Source organism: Charadrius vociferus, unplaced genomic scaffold (genome assembly GCF_000708025.1).
Source record: "Charadrius vociferus isolate BGI_N301 unplaced genomic scaffold, ASM70802v2 scaffold129, whole genome shotgun sequence".
Classification (NCBI taxonomy): Eukaryota; Metazoa; Chordata; class Aves; order Charadriiformes; family Charadriidae; genus Charadrius; species Charadrius vociferus.
This window is the reverse complement of record NW_009661374.1, coordinates 3,618,515-3,634,127: the sequence shown is the minus strand read 5'-3', so window position 1 is coordinate 3,634,127 and position 15,613 is coordinate 3,618,515. Positions and strand designations below refer to the sequence as shown.

The window sequence follows — 15,613 nt, the reverse complement described above, 5'->3', positions numbered from 1 at the left end:
AAATACAGTGCCATGTTAAAGAAATGGGGAATCAGTAGCAAAACACTAATTAAATATGAAAAAAAATATATGACCAAAAGGTAGAAAGATAATGTCTCAGGTCTATAGTACCAGTTTATTCAGAAAATATGCAAGCATAGCTCTTATATAAGACCCACTTATAGATTTAATTTAGAGCTATATTAATAGGATAATCAAAAAATTGTATCATCAATCTGTGACTGAACAGGGTTTCAGATGTTCTGAAACCATTCCATTAATAGACAAGGCTGCAACTATTTGCTAATGCTTTGAAAGCACTGCAAGACAATTTAATTGACGAACATTTTTCAGTGTGTACTTTTTAAGAGCTTGCATTCATTAAAACTACTGATGCTCAGTTACACAGTGAAGAAAGGAAAAACAGGAAAAAAACCCAAATGAGAGACATTCATAAGAATTTCTTTGAGATTAACAATAGTCACTTTAACAAAATAGAAGACTATCACATTAAATTTATTACATAAAGAGGCTGTATTAATGTGATTCGCAGTTTCACAAGGAATGACACAACGCTTGAAAAACAGATCAATGTTTAGAGTACTGCTTTACCTGTCTTTGTAAAGTTTACATAACCAGAACAAGTAGTAATGCCTACATTTTTACACCATTTTTTTTTCATTGTAAAGTGTTCATTAATTACATTTAACCATTTTGAAGTTCTTCTTTTTAGGCATATCTTATTCTCACTCTAGTACTTACCATTTCTTGAAAACATGTTAGAGGAAAAGGGTGTTTTGGCTAAAGGAAACAAATATAATGGCTTGGGCTCCATAAAAGTCTAAATAGTCTAAATCAACTTCCGGGTGATTTAAAAAATTAAATTAGTTTTTTTGTGAAGACAGCAATTTTTGAGTGATATCTAATTACTAAAAGAAAAAAATTGAAAAAGATGGATACTGTGGCAGATCCAAACACATTCACTGAAACTGATCACCTCTAAAAGCAAAGCAAATGCCAGAAAAACTCTTATCTTCTTCCAGTAATGAAAGACATTTGTACGAAATATTTTACATACACTTCTTCCAGAAGTGACACTATTAACACTTTTAGGATACTCACTTCCTCGATATTGTATAACACTAAGAATTTATTTTCATATTCTTACGTTGGGTTTTTTTTAATGTATAGTTTATTTAAAAAAAACCCTACACTTGATTCAGTAGATTTTAATATTGAAACTCGGACATCCTCAAGCTATTCTGCATGATCATAAAATGGATTATTTTTTTTAAATTACTTGTTAAAATTATTCTTATGCATCTTCTGAAGCCTGGAAGTTGTGTAAGAAAAGGAGAAACTTCCACTAGGATTTCTGATAAAATCCAATCAACGCTGTTGGTTCAACTTAGAGCACAGCAAGCAGTCAAGAAAGTCACAGGTATGAGGGGGCGAAGAAAGCAGAAGACTGATCTTGGCTCTATTGAAACACACACTCCAAAAGAAGGAGGGGGGAGATTTAATGCCAAAGATCCCCAGTTACCCTAAAATAAGGGTAGTCTTGTTTCAGGTACGGGAGAAAAATGAGAGACGTAGGAAGACAAACTAAATGAATGAGCTTCTCCTCTCTTCCATATTATCCAGAGGTATATTTGGGGTCTCAGTATAACATTCACTCCGTTGACAATAAATTTGCTTTTGCAACATTGATAAGGTTTAAGGATGTTATAGCCAGTATTTAAAATGTACAAACCCAAAGATATTAAGGGACGCACATTTGAGTTTGAAGGGGAGAACTCTGAAATCCTTAGATGTATGTTTTGAATGCTCACCACATTCTTTCAAACGAGGGTATCACAAGTGTGTCAAATCCCTTGAGTCCTCCCAAGTTTCTTAATTCCCATAACATTCTTTGCAATAACTTAAGAAAGCATAACTTAAGTGCTTCACCAAGTTTCATTATCATCAGGACATGCCACAGCAGGAGCTTTTTTCCTTTTATAGATCAGTGTACCTACAGATTTTTCTTTGAAAATCATTTATAAGCTAAAATGTTTACAATTCCACGAGATGACACACACATTAGTGTCCCCAGATTTACAACATTCTCTCCTCTACGATCAAAATGTTTAACACATTTCTGCTTCAAAATTGCATTCCTTGCTTTGATTCTATCGCATCAGATTTTTCTTTTTTGTTTAAACTTCACTTTAATCAATCAATACCCTACCTCATCTAAGGAATTATACTGGTCAAAACACCTCCTTCATTCTGACAACTTCCTATTCTTTCTTAAGTATCTTTAATATTGTCCAATGTCTTCCCACCTTCTCCCATGTTCCCTACCTCAGACACTAGAAGCCAGCAACTCACTTCCTGGGAATATTTACACTGATTTGAAAAATTTTTAAGTGAAAATGCATGTCAATACTAAGATGGTTAATTAAAATATGCAAAATTCAAGAGGCAAGTATCCAAACTGCAGATTCTTTTTGTAAACACTAACTGCCTCTTTCTCTCCCTCTTTCAGGCCTCCTTTTTAGTTGCTGTTGTAGCTGAAGACGTTTTCAAGGTCTTGAATGGTGTTTACTATTGTTCATACCTCTTTTCAAAACATGACCTCACTTATAATTGAGCTTATTTCAAGTCATTAGTACAGCAACTCAACAACTCTTAAGTTGTCCCAATTGGTATTATTTTGAAAAGCTAGAGATCTGAAACATCTATGCAAACCCTTACAGCCTTGAACTTCAATTCAGAGGATCTCAAATATCTCAACATACAAGGCCATGCTTTCACCAAGTTGAATTTGAATTGTTCAAATTTGAGTATTAATTTTGAAAAATGGAAGCCTACTTGGATTACAGCAAGACTAATTTTTTTCCCCCCTCAAATTCATTCTAAGCGGATGCCCCAAAAAATCTGCATCATAAATAATTACACAGTTTTATTATCATAAAGAAAATGGCTGGTGTCATGTCCCCTCCCCCAGACTACTGATTTCAAAAAGCTTTGGCCTGTGAGGTAATGGAAGTCTCTCAGATAAATGTTAAAACGCTTCTATTGTATTTGATATAAAGATTTGTTCCCTAATCCTACTTTTACCATATTTTTAGTGAATAAAACTATTTAGACAAAAAGTGACAAATAAAGAACAAAACTAAAACCAAAGCAGACCATTTTTGTAACGGTTCAGAAGTGCAAGAAGCTTCTATTTCTGGAATAACTGTTATTTTAGAATAAATCATGCAATAAAACAAGGAATATCAGACTACAGAAGAGGCTGACAGACAGAGGCTTCTCTCTTTCCCCCCTTTTCTTCACTGCAACCTCTCAACCACATTCTCTTCAATGACAGAGCCAGGAAAAATAAGCACGCTTGAAATGCCAAGCACCCTTATTTTTTTATTTCTAAAAAGCTGCCAGTAGTTTCTTTTCAACACAGGAGACTTCACACTAAAAGTATGTTAGTCAAGTTGCTAGAAACCTCCTGAAAAAGCAAAAAGTCAATTTACAACCTACTATGTGTAACTGATTAAAGTGTTTGACTTATTTCCAATAAGTCCTTAAGTAATTTAAAATATATCGATTTATTTTGTTTACATCTATTAAAACCCGTTAAGTAATATCATTAAGCAAAACCAATGCCAATCGTTTTATCACAAAATAATTGAACATCTATACTATAAGGTTTATCTTTTACTTCCTAGTGTATTCAAAGTTACAAAGTACCAGGCCTCCATGGGAGGACAGCGCCAACGAGCTATTCAAGAATACAGTATTTACCTGTGCCCTATATCATTAGTACTTCCTGGAGATGCCTCCTACTACCTACGTGAACTACTTTGACTCATAAGCCTACACAAATCCTATTAAACCCAGGCCAATTCCAGAGAGCAGTACTCACCACCTCTTCTAGGCACGGAAAGCCTTAGCTCTACTCATCAAAACTGAACCAAGTCTGCAACAGCAGACTGAAACTCCCTGAAAGTACCCTCTGAACAACTACCCTGGAAGTCCATCGTAGAAAAACACGTATTTTGCTTACTTAGAAAACTTCTCGACAGATGCAGACATATGACAAGCATATGATGCCGCTGTCTACAGCTGGTACAGTGCTTGATGGCTACGATTTTACCGACTACCTATTTCACAGCTGTGACTCTTATTCTGGGGAAAATCTTCATTAAGGATCCTGATTACAACTTTGCTGAAGCAAAGCCTGGCCTGCACTAGAATTTAAACCATACTTTCTTTGGCTTCATTTTATGTCAAAAGGAGCTCTGTTTGAACAGCCAAATAACCTCCTCAAAGACAGCAGCAGAGAAACATAGTTGTTGCGACTTCTTCTCCATCATGAATCATGATTTGATTTAATTACACAAGCTAGCAGGCTTTAACGGATTTACACAAGAGTCATTGCTCTCCTCTTTTTCTGGGGTTTTGATGTATGGCATGGCACTATAGTGCTCAACCTGGTTAGCAATCTTAAGATTTCCCCAGAGATATCTAGAAGAAAAACCTGCAGCAACATTTATCCGAATAGCAAGTAGTTCTACAGCTGCTTCTCACACACTGTGGCATTCCTTCCAAGGTATCAGTGAGCCATGCAACAAATTTTAAAAGCTGGTTTAGAATTAAAGCATGGAATTGAAGCAATGCTAAATCAAAGAGGCATACTTTAAAGGAACTAGTGAAAACCACATTCTCAAACTAAAAAAAATGGCATTTGACTTCTTCCTTTTAAGAAAGTGTCAGTCAGGCTGGCTGTACTGCGATTAGCTCTGTTATACAGGGACAAAGTAGCATCACAATTTCCTAAATAGAATAAGATTAGTATTTGTTCTCTGCAATAGAGACTTTCTTCCCTATTCATGCTTCCCAATCAAAGAAACAGTAAATAACAAACCCACATAATGCTTGATCTACAAAGCCATTACAAGACACCTGCTCTAACAACTATAATGATTCAGGGCACTCCAGTTAACACAAGTCAGCTCTCAAAACTATTCTCAAAGGCAGCGCTTTTAGAACAGAATATCCAAATGTCCAAAACAGTTTACCAGAAAAGATCAAAATGCTCTAGCCTACTGATCCCAGGTTTGACAGTAAGACCACTGCCTTCATCATAACATTTTTTCTAAAGAATGAAAATGAATACATGTCTGGCAGCATGTCCAAATCATAATGGAGGAGCAAGCCAGATAATGGGCTTCCTTTTGAGTGACTTCCTCTTTTACAGTCCAGGTACAATGTCTAAATACAATTTTGAGATAGGCAATTTAAAAGGTTACAAGCCCAACACCAAAGCTTAAAAAGAACCCCAGACAGATGAAAAAAAAACTTTTCACATTGAGCATCCTCAGGATACAAAACTCTGGCCTACCAGATCAGAAGTAGTTTGGCAAGCCGAATCCAGCTTGATTTCCTTACACTTATGCAAAAACAGTTCCCGTTCAGGCACACCTCCATTTTGCTTTGAATACCAAAGATAAGCAATAACCATTTTTGAAAGAGGAAATTTCTATTTTTTTTATTTGGTACTTGCTCAAATGGAATTAGGAGCTGGTTTGTAGGCTAACTCAAGAGTTTGCCTACAGAGGCATCAAGACAACATGGATCCACAAGGACACACCCACATATAATATAAATAAGTGTTTTAAAATACCATAAACATTCAATTTTCAGACTGTAGCTATAATTTTTACACTGGTTTTATGTTTTAAATAATTTTAATTAAAGAAAACCCAAAAGTAAAAAGGTAAGTAATATGATGAGCTGACCCAACAGCCAGAACAGGCAAAAATATACCCCAAACCATTGTTTGACCCCAATTCCCACATCAGAGTTAGAATCATTGAATGATTTAGGTCGGCAGGGACTTCGGGGGATCACACAGCCAAACCCCCTATTTAAAGCTCAAGTTTAATACCTCAAGTTGGAAGGGATACATAAGGATGATTGGGTCAACTGCTTCCAGAACAGAACTTCCAAAGACAGGCTCATTGCCCTCTAGAAGCAGTCTTGCCCTAGCACTTTGCTTCCTGTACTTCACTACTCTTGTGTTTTTCCTTCCAGAGTGCTTGACTTCTGCTTCATGGAATTATTTCCCATACAGGTTTCTTCTCACTGTACCTCAATTTAAAAAAAAAAAAAAAAAAAAGAGCTCCTTCCTAGGTGTTTAGTCTGTTGCCTTTCATCAGGAGGCAGGAGGCAGGAATACGGTTATGGCACTTCCAGTCAAGCATATACCTAGCAAATACATGATCTCCAGCTACATATGTGAGTTTAAAACATTCGAGGGATGTTGTAGGCAGTCTGATAGGCAAGCATGTGTCCCAATGCTCTGCTTTACTTGCCTATTTGAAACAGGCACATTTATGGGGATAACACAGGCCATTTACAGGTTTAACACTTGTTCCCTTACCAACGTTCTCTTCTCTACCTTTTTCATGCTTTGTAGCTAATATACATCGCAAGACCCTTAGAGTGGTAACTTGTCATTTGGTGCCTAAAGGGCAGAGAACAGCATGTCATTTGGAGGCACTTGAGCCCTGTAGACTTTGGTTCCCCTGATGTCATGCTACACCAGTTAGGCTTGCCATGCAAACAAAATACAGTATTTGTGCCAGGTAACAGGAGATTCGGGAGTTGTAATAGGAAGTATATGGTTAGGTAACAAATTCAGTAGAGTTAGATATTTAGATTTATGCCCATGAGATGAGGTGTGGTGCATAACAGATGCTGAAAAAGGCTGACATGGAGGTTTATTAGCAAGGTCTGCAGCTGACAGCATACATTGACTGTAAAGGTGAAAGTTACTTCTGACAAAAAAATAAAAACAAACGCAGTACAACAGAAAGAGAGAAAAACAAAGGAAAACACTCAGCAGCTGGCTGGGGAGAGCAGTGACAGCTTCCAGGCATCCTCCTCTTAGGGGTAGGGAGTTGTCTCTTCAGTGCAGGCAGGGGAAGTGAAGATAATGATGGCAATATTTTGCCATGCTTTTTTCCCAGCAGTATACTTTTATCATCAAATTCACTCAAACACCCTATTCTTGTTGTTTCCCCTTGCCATGTTTATGACCATTTGTGCTGACTGGAGTATGTTAATCAGGTGCAAATGAAGCATATTCACTGGTCGTTCAGCTTCTGTGCACGTCTATGATTGCCTAATATTTACCAAGTAATTAAATGCCTTGTCTACTTCGCTGGGCACTATATTTGGTTTTCTGGGATATAAACTCAAATCTACACAACACGAGGCAAGGAAAGCTGAGGGGAGATTCTCACACCGGTTCTACTTGCTTCCCACGAGAACCTGCCATAACAATGCTATCAAGATTTGCAGGTGCAAGGCCACACGAGCAACAATCTGAGAACAACAGCACGAGAACAAGACATGAAAAATACTACCACAGAGGCTCTGGAAAACACTGCGTCAACAGCTTCAGGGAAAAGTTACAGAGCTGCAATAGCAGGCTATTAGCATTACTAATGCTAAGGCAGTATGGTTGCCAAGGCGCCATGCACCAGGGATGTGCCTGAATTTTTGTTAATACTCAAAAGGAGCTGTGATGCTCCCAAAAAACACAGATCACACTTCTTCCTTCTTTCCTTACCTCAACTAGAGTCTAACAACACTGGAAAGAATGGATTTTTTTTTTAAAAAAGTCATGTCTGATCTATATGATAATGTTTTACAAAGCTAAATTATTTAAACCCTGCTGGCTAATTTCACTTCTATTCATGGAAGATCTATTAGAACTCAAAACACTGTTCAGTACGTGTAGCCCAAACATGTGTCATACCAGTGCTTGAGAATTAAAACCTGGTCTAGGCCCCTCTCTCCTATAGCCAAATGACACTTTTAGAAAGGCAGACAGCAGACATAACCAAAAGCATATCAAATTTTCTTATAGAATTATTTCAGTAATATATAATTTGTTTACTTCTAGAGTGCTACTGGAATTTTACAAACCAAGAAAAGAAATAACAGGGATCCAAACACAAACAATGATCTACCTGCAAAGACCCAGCTGCAAAAATAAGCCTCGTGTTAATGACAGAAATGTATGTATTTTCAGCATATTCTTAGGACCAAATATAAATGCAAAAAAAAATATATTTATCATTATAAAACTCACCTTTGAGAGAAGATTTTTTGAACTGATGCTATAGCCTTTAAGGCTCTCGTGCAATTTCTGCAGGTGCTGCACAACTCTTCTTTGTTGCTCATCATTCCTCAACTCTTCTTGCTTAATCAAAAAGTCATAATGTTCTAAAGGTCCATTGCAAACCAATAAGGCTCTGGCGTTAGCATCTGTAGGGGTACCGTGGACTGTCTTCTCATCTCCCTGAGCTGTGTATGCTGTAAAATGAAAAGCAGATTACTAATAAAGAATTTTTGATAAGCATCCTCTTACATTCATAAACAACACACATTCTTAACAGTTTACACAAAGACATATATACATTACTTACCTATACAACCACTAGAGTATGTTACCCCTTCATTTGTCATTAAATCAACTTCTAACTTCAGTAGTAAACACCTCTAGTAGTATGTTTTAACATATTTTTTTTTATTATTAACAAGCACACACACTAAAAAGATGAGCTGGAGAGTTGGTGTGATTTGGATGAGTTGTTGCAAGGGAAGTTTTGACTTTTTTTTTTTTGTCCTTCAAATTGGGGCAAAGTAATTTAAAAATTCCAAAGCGCATTTCTCTGAGTAGATTAATCCTCTAGAGAGTGGTGGGCTAAACCAGGCAGAAAGACTTTAAAAGCCAGCAAACAGGAGACCAAAACACTAAAACTTGTTCTGTAAGCAAGTTGAAAGAATCAAAGACCACACCAAGCAAGGTGATAGCTGCAAAACCCTGCGATGCCACAGCCTGCTCTGCAAGCACTATCATCTTCCAAGAAGAGACAGGGCCATGCCCAAGTAGGAATTCTATGTATTAAAAAAAAAAAAAAAGTCAGAATTGCTAGACATAAAATGAGATATAACAAGGAAAAGAAAGAACATACAGAATTACAAAGAAGGCTTGCTAAATCAGTAAGATCAGATATTTAATAACAGAATACACTAAAATGGTGTTTAATATCTTCTTTGCTTCCACTGCCATTTAAAAGGTTAAGTGTAACCTCAAGTAACACAATCTGTAGCAATAATAAAAGAAATAGATTTGCATAGGAAAAACACATATCATAGACTACATAGTTAGATATTTTGAACATTGTGAGGTCTAAGGAAATTTACTCCTCAACGCTTTAGCTAAGTTTCCTAAGGAACACAGTGGCCTCTAACAGCTTTCTCTGAGGCCTCACTGAAGGCAGGTGAGGTTCCAAAATAACATGAAAATGAAACATCTTTTGTCTTTAAAAAGGAGATTAAGGCAAATCCAGAAATTCATAGGTCAATCAAAACAACTTCAAAACAGTCAAAAATACCGGGAAAAGTACAAGCAGATTTATTTTTTTTTTTTTTAAATAAAACACTTAACAAGATAACAACATAACAAATAAAAGGCAACACCTCCTCAGGCACAGTACAAGATCAACAAGTTTTCCCTCTCTGAACAGGTAACGTGCTTAGGGGGTAAAGGAAAAACATCTTAACTGCAGTAACACTTTTGTCATTGGGTCACATAGCATTCTCACATATAACGTAGGTAAGTAAGTTGCAAATGAAATGACTTTTGAGCAGGTACAAAAACAGCTAGAAAAACTACATATAATGAATAATTACTACAGTTAAACCAGGTGCATATTTGCAGTAGAGTTTCAGAGAGGGCTCAGAATTCTAACTTGGTGCAATCCAGAATTTCCATTCATGACCTGTGTATGGCAAAATAAAGTACACAGACTGGCCACACAGATAACAGCAAGTCAAGAGGGGGACTGCAAACACCCTGGAAGGCAAGGCAAGTCTGACAACCTGACAAAGAATCTAATACAAATGGGACGCAATTCAACAGGAACAAAGTACAGTGGTTAGGGGAAATAAGTAACTGAACAGATGGGCAACGACCAGCTAAAGAACAGCTCTGCAGAAAAGGATCCAGGGGCTACATTGGATCGCAAACTGACACTGACATGAATATTAGAGAAAAAAATAAAAGAAAAAAAGATGCAAGTACTCTGATGTATATATATGAGGGAGCAATATCAGCACACATAAAAAAAAACCTGTTCTATTCAATACTGGTATAGTTTGCCCTGGAACACACTCTTCAGTTTTCACATCATATTTCACGAGAGGTATGAATTAAATGGGAGAGCAGAAGATGATTTAAAGAACTATTTATTAAACCATTGGTCACAACCCAGAGAGAAGTTGTAAAAGGCACAAGAAGAGTTTTAAATTGTTCTAAGAAACATAAAATGAGTATAGTTATAAAAGAGAAGGATAAAACTGAACAATTAGATCAAATTATGTTTATTTATTGTAAGTAACACCTTAGTTTCTCCAAAGTAAGACAGTTGCTGTTACATCTACACACAATAATTACACCAAATTCTTCTGCCCTGAAGGGAGTTACTGCTATGAATCAAAAGTAATTAGCTCATCCCTAGCTAAAGAGATCACATAAAGAGAGTCGAGTTCAAAGTCTGTTATTGCAAACATTTGAGTAAAACCTTTAGACACGACTAAAGAAAAGCACATAGCTATCTCCAGATACACACAGGCTACTGAGAAAAGGAAATAAACTGTATTTATACAGTTACTTTAATAACTGTAATTAAGGCAGTGAAATCGATTAATAGTCTAGAAGTCATAAAACTTTCATTGATGGGGAGTGAATTTTAAAAATAAGTTTGACAAAAATCTGTCAGGAACAAGTCAGCAATACCTGACCCTAGCTGATTTAGGGATGAGAAAGGGTTTGTGGCTCATGACCTTCCTGGCCATGGACAAAGCACACCAGCAGGACTGCTCAGAACTGTGGGTTTTGTCTCAGATTACATGTACTTACAGCTAACCATCCTGGGAGTGGAATAAAATACTTTGACATTAACAGATGACAGAGATGGAGAGTATGCGCAAGTGATGACAGAGGCTGACGTAAGACAAATTACTCACTGTTCTCCTAAAATAATATCGAATGCTGCGATTCAAATATGATGGGGGTACACTATAATACACTACCTGGAGAAACCTAGTAACCTGTAAGGGATAAACTCAAACTTGTAGCTGCAAAACAAAGGCATATGCTCTTAAAGTGTGTAGGGGGTTTAGAGGTAAGTCAACAGAAGAAAATTATTCAAGTGACAAACTATCCTAAGAGACAGAAAAACATGTGGGTCTTCCATTCTAATCTGCATTTTGTGGGACAGATTTCAAAATCATTCACCCAACTGTGCTTCTACATTAATCTATTCCCAAATTCATAAAGAAAAGGAAACTTTAGGAATTTTAATACATAGCTGAGGAATACCAGGCAATTACCTTCCGTAATTTTACAGCAAGGAAACTCCTGTTAGAATAGGAAACACCTATGATTCTGTGCATTAATCGTAGTCCTACAGCCTTCTCCTCCATACTGCAAAAGATGGGTTTTCATTTATGTTCTCCTGTTTCGTTATCTAATCTTTGTATTACGTAAACTGTTACTTCATTTTTATTAGCTCCCCTGTGAAATCTTTAAGTATCACACACAGAAAAAGCATTTTCTCTCTCTATGTAGTGTTCTAGATACAACTATAGAAAAGTGCAGCATCAACTAGTTATTCACCTAGTTTTACATGAAACAGTGTAAAACTACAGATACGTGATTCTTTCCCACATCCGGGGTGCATGACAGTATCGGATGTCATCACATCTAGCCTGACATTAGCTGCTTCTTTAGAGTTGCCACCAGGTTGCAACTTTTTATTAAATTCCTGGTCCTAAAACATACATATTTAATTGTAATCTCACTTTACTTCAAGCCATAAAATTAGCTACTTGCATTTGCCTTTCTGCTCGCCTATCCAAGGATCACAGACCAAGCTGCAGCAAAGACCTGCTGTGATACACACAAAGTCCTGCCTTGGAGAAATCTGAGAGGAAAGACTCACTAAAGCCAAAAAACCTTATTAATGTATAAATGCCTAATGAAAATGCCAATCCGAAATTATAAAAATCTCCTTTAAAGTGGGGGAAGTTAAGACACATTCAGTAAACTGGCATTAATTTACCACTGCAAATATAAGTGCCTACATAAAAACATGAAAAGAAAAAGTGGTCTTAACTCCAGGGACCTTCTGCTCTGGAAAAGAGCAGCAAATTGAAAAAAACTAATCGCTATGTTGTCGAGTCTTCCTACTGCCACTTAGAACTGATGTCTGAGATGACACAGGAAAAAGGCATGCAAGTTTCAATGACACTGCTTATGAAAGCAATAGTCACAGCTGAGGCAGGCACTAGAGTTATTTATGTAAGAAGACAATCTGAAATGGAAGCTGAGTTGTGGCATATCAAAAACTGATCTTGACAGTAGCCAGGAGATTGAGAGCACAGAAGGGTAACTGAGGTAAACACCAATCACCCTGGTAAGCCTTATTTTTTTCCTAGTAGTTGCATTTCATTATGTAAGGTTGTGAACTGCTATGTCTAAAACCTGTCAGGAGAGAATTCCCATGACAAAAATCCCAGCAGGTCCTTGTTTCCTCTGTATTTCAGGGCCTAGGAAAAGAACCTGGGCTTCCCTGACACAAATTTTACCTTTGCCATCTTTCCATGACTGCAGAAACCGACACCTTTGAATTTATTAATATGGGACTTTTCAAGTAACACAAAAAGATTTCATGTCAATTTAAGATGATTATTCACTTCTGAGAGAGAAAAAGTATTGTACTTTCACAGATGAATTAAAATTTGGTCTGCAAGATCTCTTACTGCCCTCAGACTAAACAACTTCTAAACACATGATTAGACTCGTAGACCTTCAATAGGATGAAAAAGAAAAACCATGATGGATAGATAATATCCGGCTAAAAAGCAAAGATTAAACAAACAGAAATGAACACCTTCTATTGCAAAAGGTAAGTCATGCTTCAGATTACAATATTCACCTCACTAGAGGGTCACTCACATATAGTACACGTGAAAATGTGTATTATTAATTCTGGTAACAAAGTTGAAACAAGCACTTCAGGGGACTGAGGATGAAAAGAAAAAAAAAAAATCAGCTTTAACCCTTGCGCTATATGTATGCTTCAAGCCACTCCCTCATGGGAATGATTAGACATAGTTTTCATTCATGGAGATTAAGACTGAAGACAACATTGACCTTTCTAAGTATAAGGGAAGCTAAATTTATCTAATTACCCTGAACTATGCTCAAGAATTGTGTTTGATTACAGCTTATTTTGAAGAAAATATATTCTGAAGACATAAAAGATGGAGAATTAACCATTTTCTATGCCACTTTGCTGTAATGGTTAATTACTATTTGTCTTAACAATAAAAAAATATTTCCAACTAACAGAACTGCATCTAAATCAAACTCATGGAAGTGACAACTGCCCCAAAGTTAATGACCCCAAAATCACATAACTGCCACCTTTGCTGACAGTCACAATCAAGAAGCTGGAACATCTTCTGTTCAACCAGTGTTAAGCCAATGTACAGGAATCACATCTCTGTAATTACTGCTCCACAGACAGAATTCTGCCTTGAGAGCTTTCCACAAACACTGGAAATGGGGTGGGGGGTGGGGGGGCGGACACACGACAGATACGGACGGAATAGGAAAAACTATCCTGTTTTCAACAAGCCAAGCTGAAATTCAGAATATTAATTTGGGTCACAATGAAGCCAAACTGCTTCAAACCCCCAAATCCTTAATGTAAAGCTGCTAAAATTGCCCATGAAACACAGCTGCCATGACAGAAGAAGAGGACTTTGAAGTTAGAGGGCACTTTTATCAACAGGCAGATGGTGGTATCAGAGACCTCGCTAAACTTATAATTAAGCTGATAACAGAACTGCTGCAAAATCTTTCCTTTTTTGATGATACAACAGTGATGGGAAAGAGAAACAGTACGGTCTTACAGCTCCAAAGGTTGTTTTCATGCAGAATGGGAGTGAAGGCAGCAAAAGATCAGAAAAGACAACTTGTTTTGCAGGCTAGTACCTGTAGATAAAAATAATGTTCTATTGTCTCATTTTTTATTAAATATATGTGGAAGTTTTGCAGAATCAGTCTCAAACAGGTAAACTGCCCCATGCTGTACAAGGTGAACAAGGATTTGGATGAGTTAAGCACACGTGTAAACCTGCAGAAGAACAAAGACTTGGCATGTAAGCTTCTCAGGAAAGAGATCATGTGCTGGTATAAAGCAGAAAATACATTTACAGTCCTACACTAATACCAAACAATTGCTCCTTTCAAAATATTTCACACTGCTTAATGAGGAGAATGGGAGAGGAGGCCATCTGAAAAAATTATTTACTTTCCAATGCTTAACAGAATGCTTAGAAAAGCAAAGTCCAACCACCCATCGGGGGAGGGGAGGGTGCAAGGAAGAGGCTAAGTTATCTGCACAAATTGAAAATGTTAGGCCAATATCATATAAAACAAATGCAAAAAAAATATATGCCTGCTGAAATGAGCAGTTCAAATCAGAATACGTAGGGTGCAGCCTAGATACAAGAACAAGGACCTGGACTATCCTCCCATCTTTGTCTCATTATATGACTTTGGGTGAATCGCTGAACCCCCTATTTAGCCTTCTTGCAGTCCATTCATTAGGGCAGTATATGAAGCAGTATTTAAGCTTCTAGAGAAACATATGAGTTGGAACTAGAAGCCCGCTTTTTTGTGTACATGCCTGTGATGTTATTCTGAAATAAGATTACTGGTACTATTTCCATGCACACACCATTTAACAATCTGACCTACTGATGAAAGTAGAAAAAGACAGAAAAGTTTACCAGTGACACTGCAACTTTACACAAATACTACTTGTGAAGTCTTTTAATCAAGGAAAAGGTACAAAAGTGTGGAAAGCAAATCACAAAACCAAATAAAAGACTATAAACCAGTGACCATAAAAACAAGATTATAAATCAATTCAGCAGTGCCCGCCCACCCCTGCAGATGTCCTCAAGTAACATATTTAAGGGCTACCTTCCCTTTAACATGGAAGCTGAGGAACTACGCATAAAGCCACTGGATTTGCTCTGACAACTTTTTTTTTTTTTAAATGGAAAAATGCTGGTTATAAAAAGCAATCTACATAAAGTGTTAGACCAATACCAAATAAAACTTATACAACTATAATACTAATTGTAGCGCTTGTATATTTTCCTCAGAATGTATAAACACCATACAATCTCAATATAATGTGTGTACGTGAACATTTATCAATCCTTCTGGACTGACTTTCAGACCTCCGGGACTCATCTGAACTCCCACGTTTTTGTCAAACCGGCAGAGAACTAATATAGCTCTCACCAAAAAAAAAAAAAAAAAAAATCTGTGCTTCTAACTGAAGCCTCAAGTTAACAAAACCTAGTTCCCCATAAATTTGGGTATTACGCTGACTTTTTAAACCAGACGGAGCTCAGCTCTATACATCGGAGGATCCTTTTGGGGGGGGGGGCGAAAAAAGCCCCCAAAACAGCCTAAAGCACCGCCATA

The 15,613-nt window shown here is 37.0% G+C and overlaps 1 protein-coding gene across 1 annotated transcript in view; it reads right to left on the bottom strand.

Annotated features, from left to right (window-relative positions):
• The window catches only part of LACE1 (lactation elevated 1), a 72,857-nt gene that overhangs the window by 50,323 nt on the left and 6,921 nt on the right, over positions 1 to 15,613 (bottom strand). Inside the window, exon 2 of the mRNA XM_009893867.1 lies at positions 8,126 to 8,349. Coding sequence (XP_009892169.1) covers positions 8,126 to 8,349 — 224 coding nt within the window. The remainder of the gene's footprint in view (positions 1 to 8,125; positions 8,350 to 15,613) is intronic.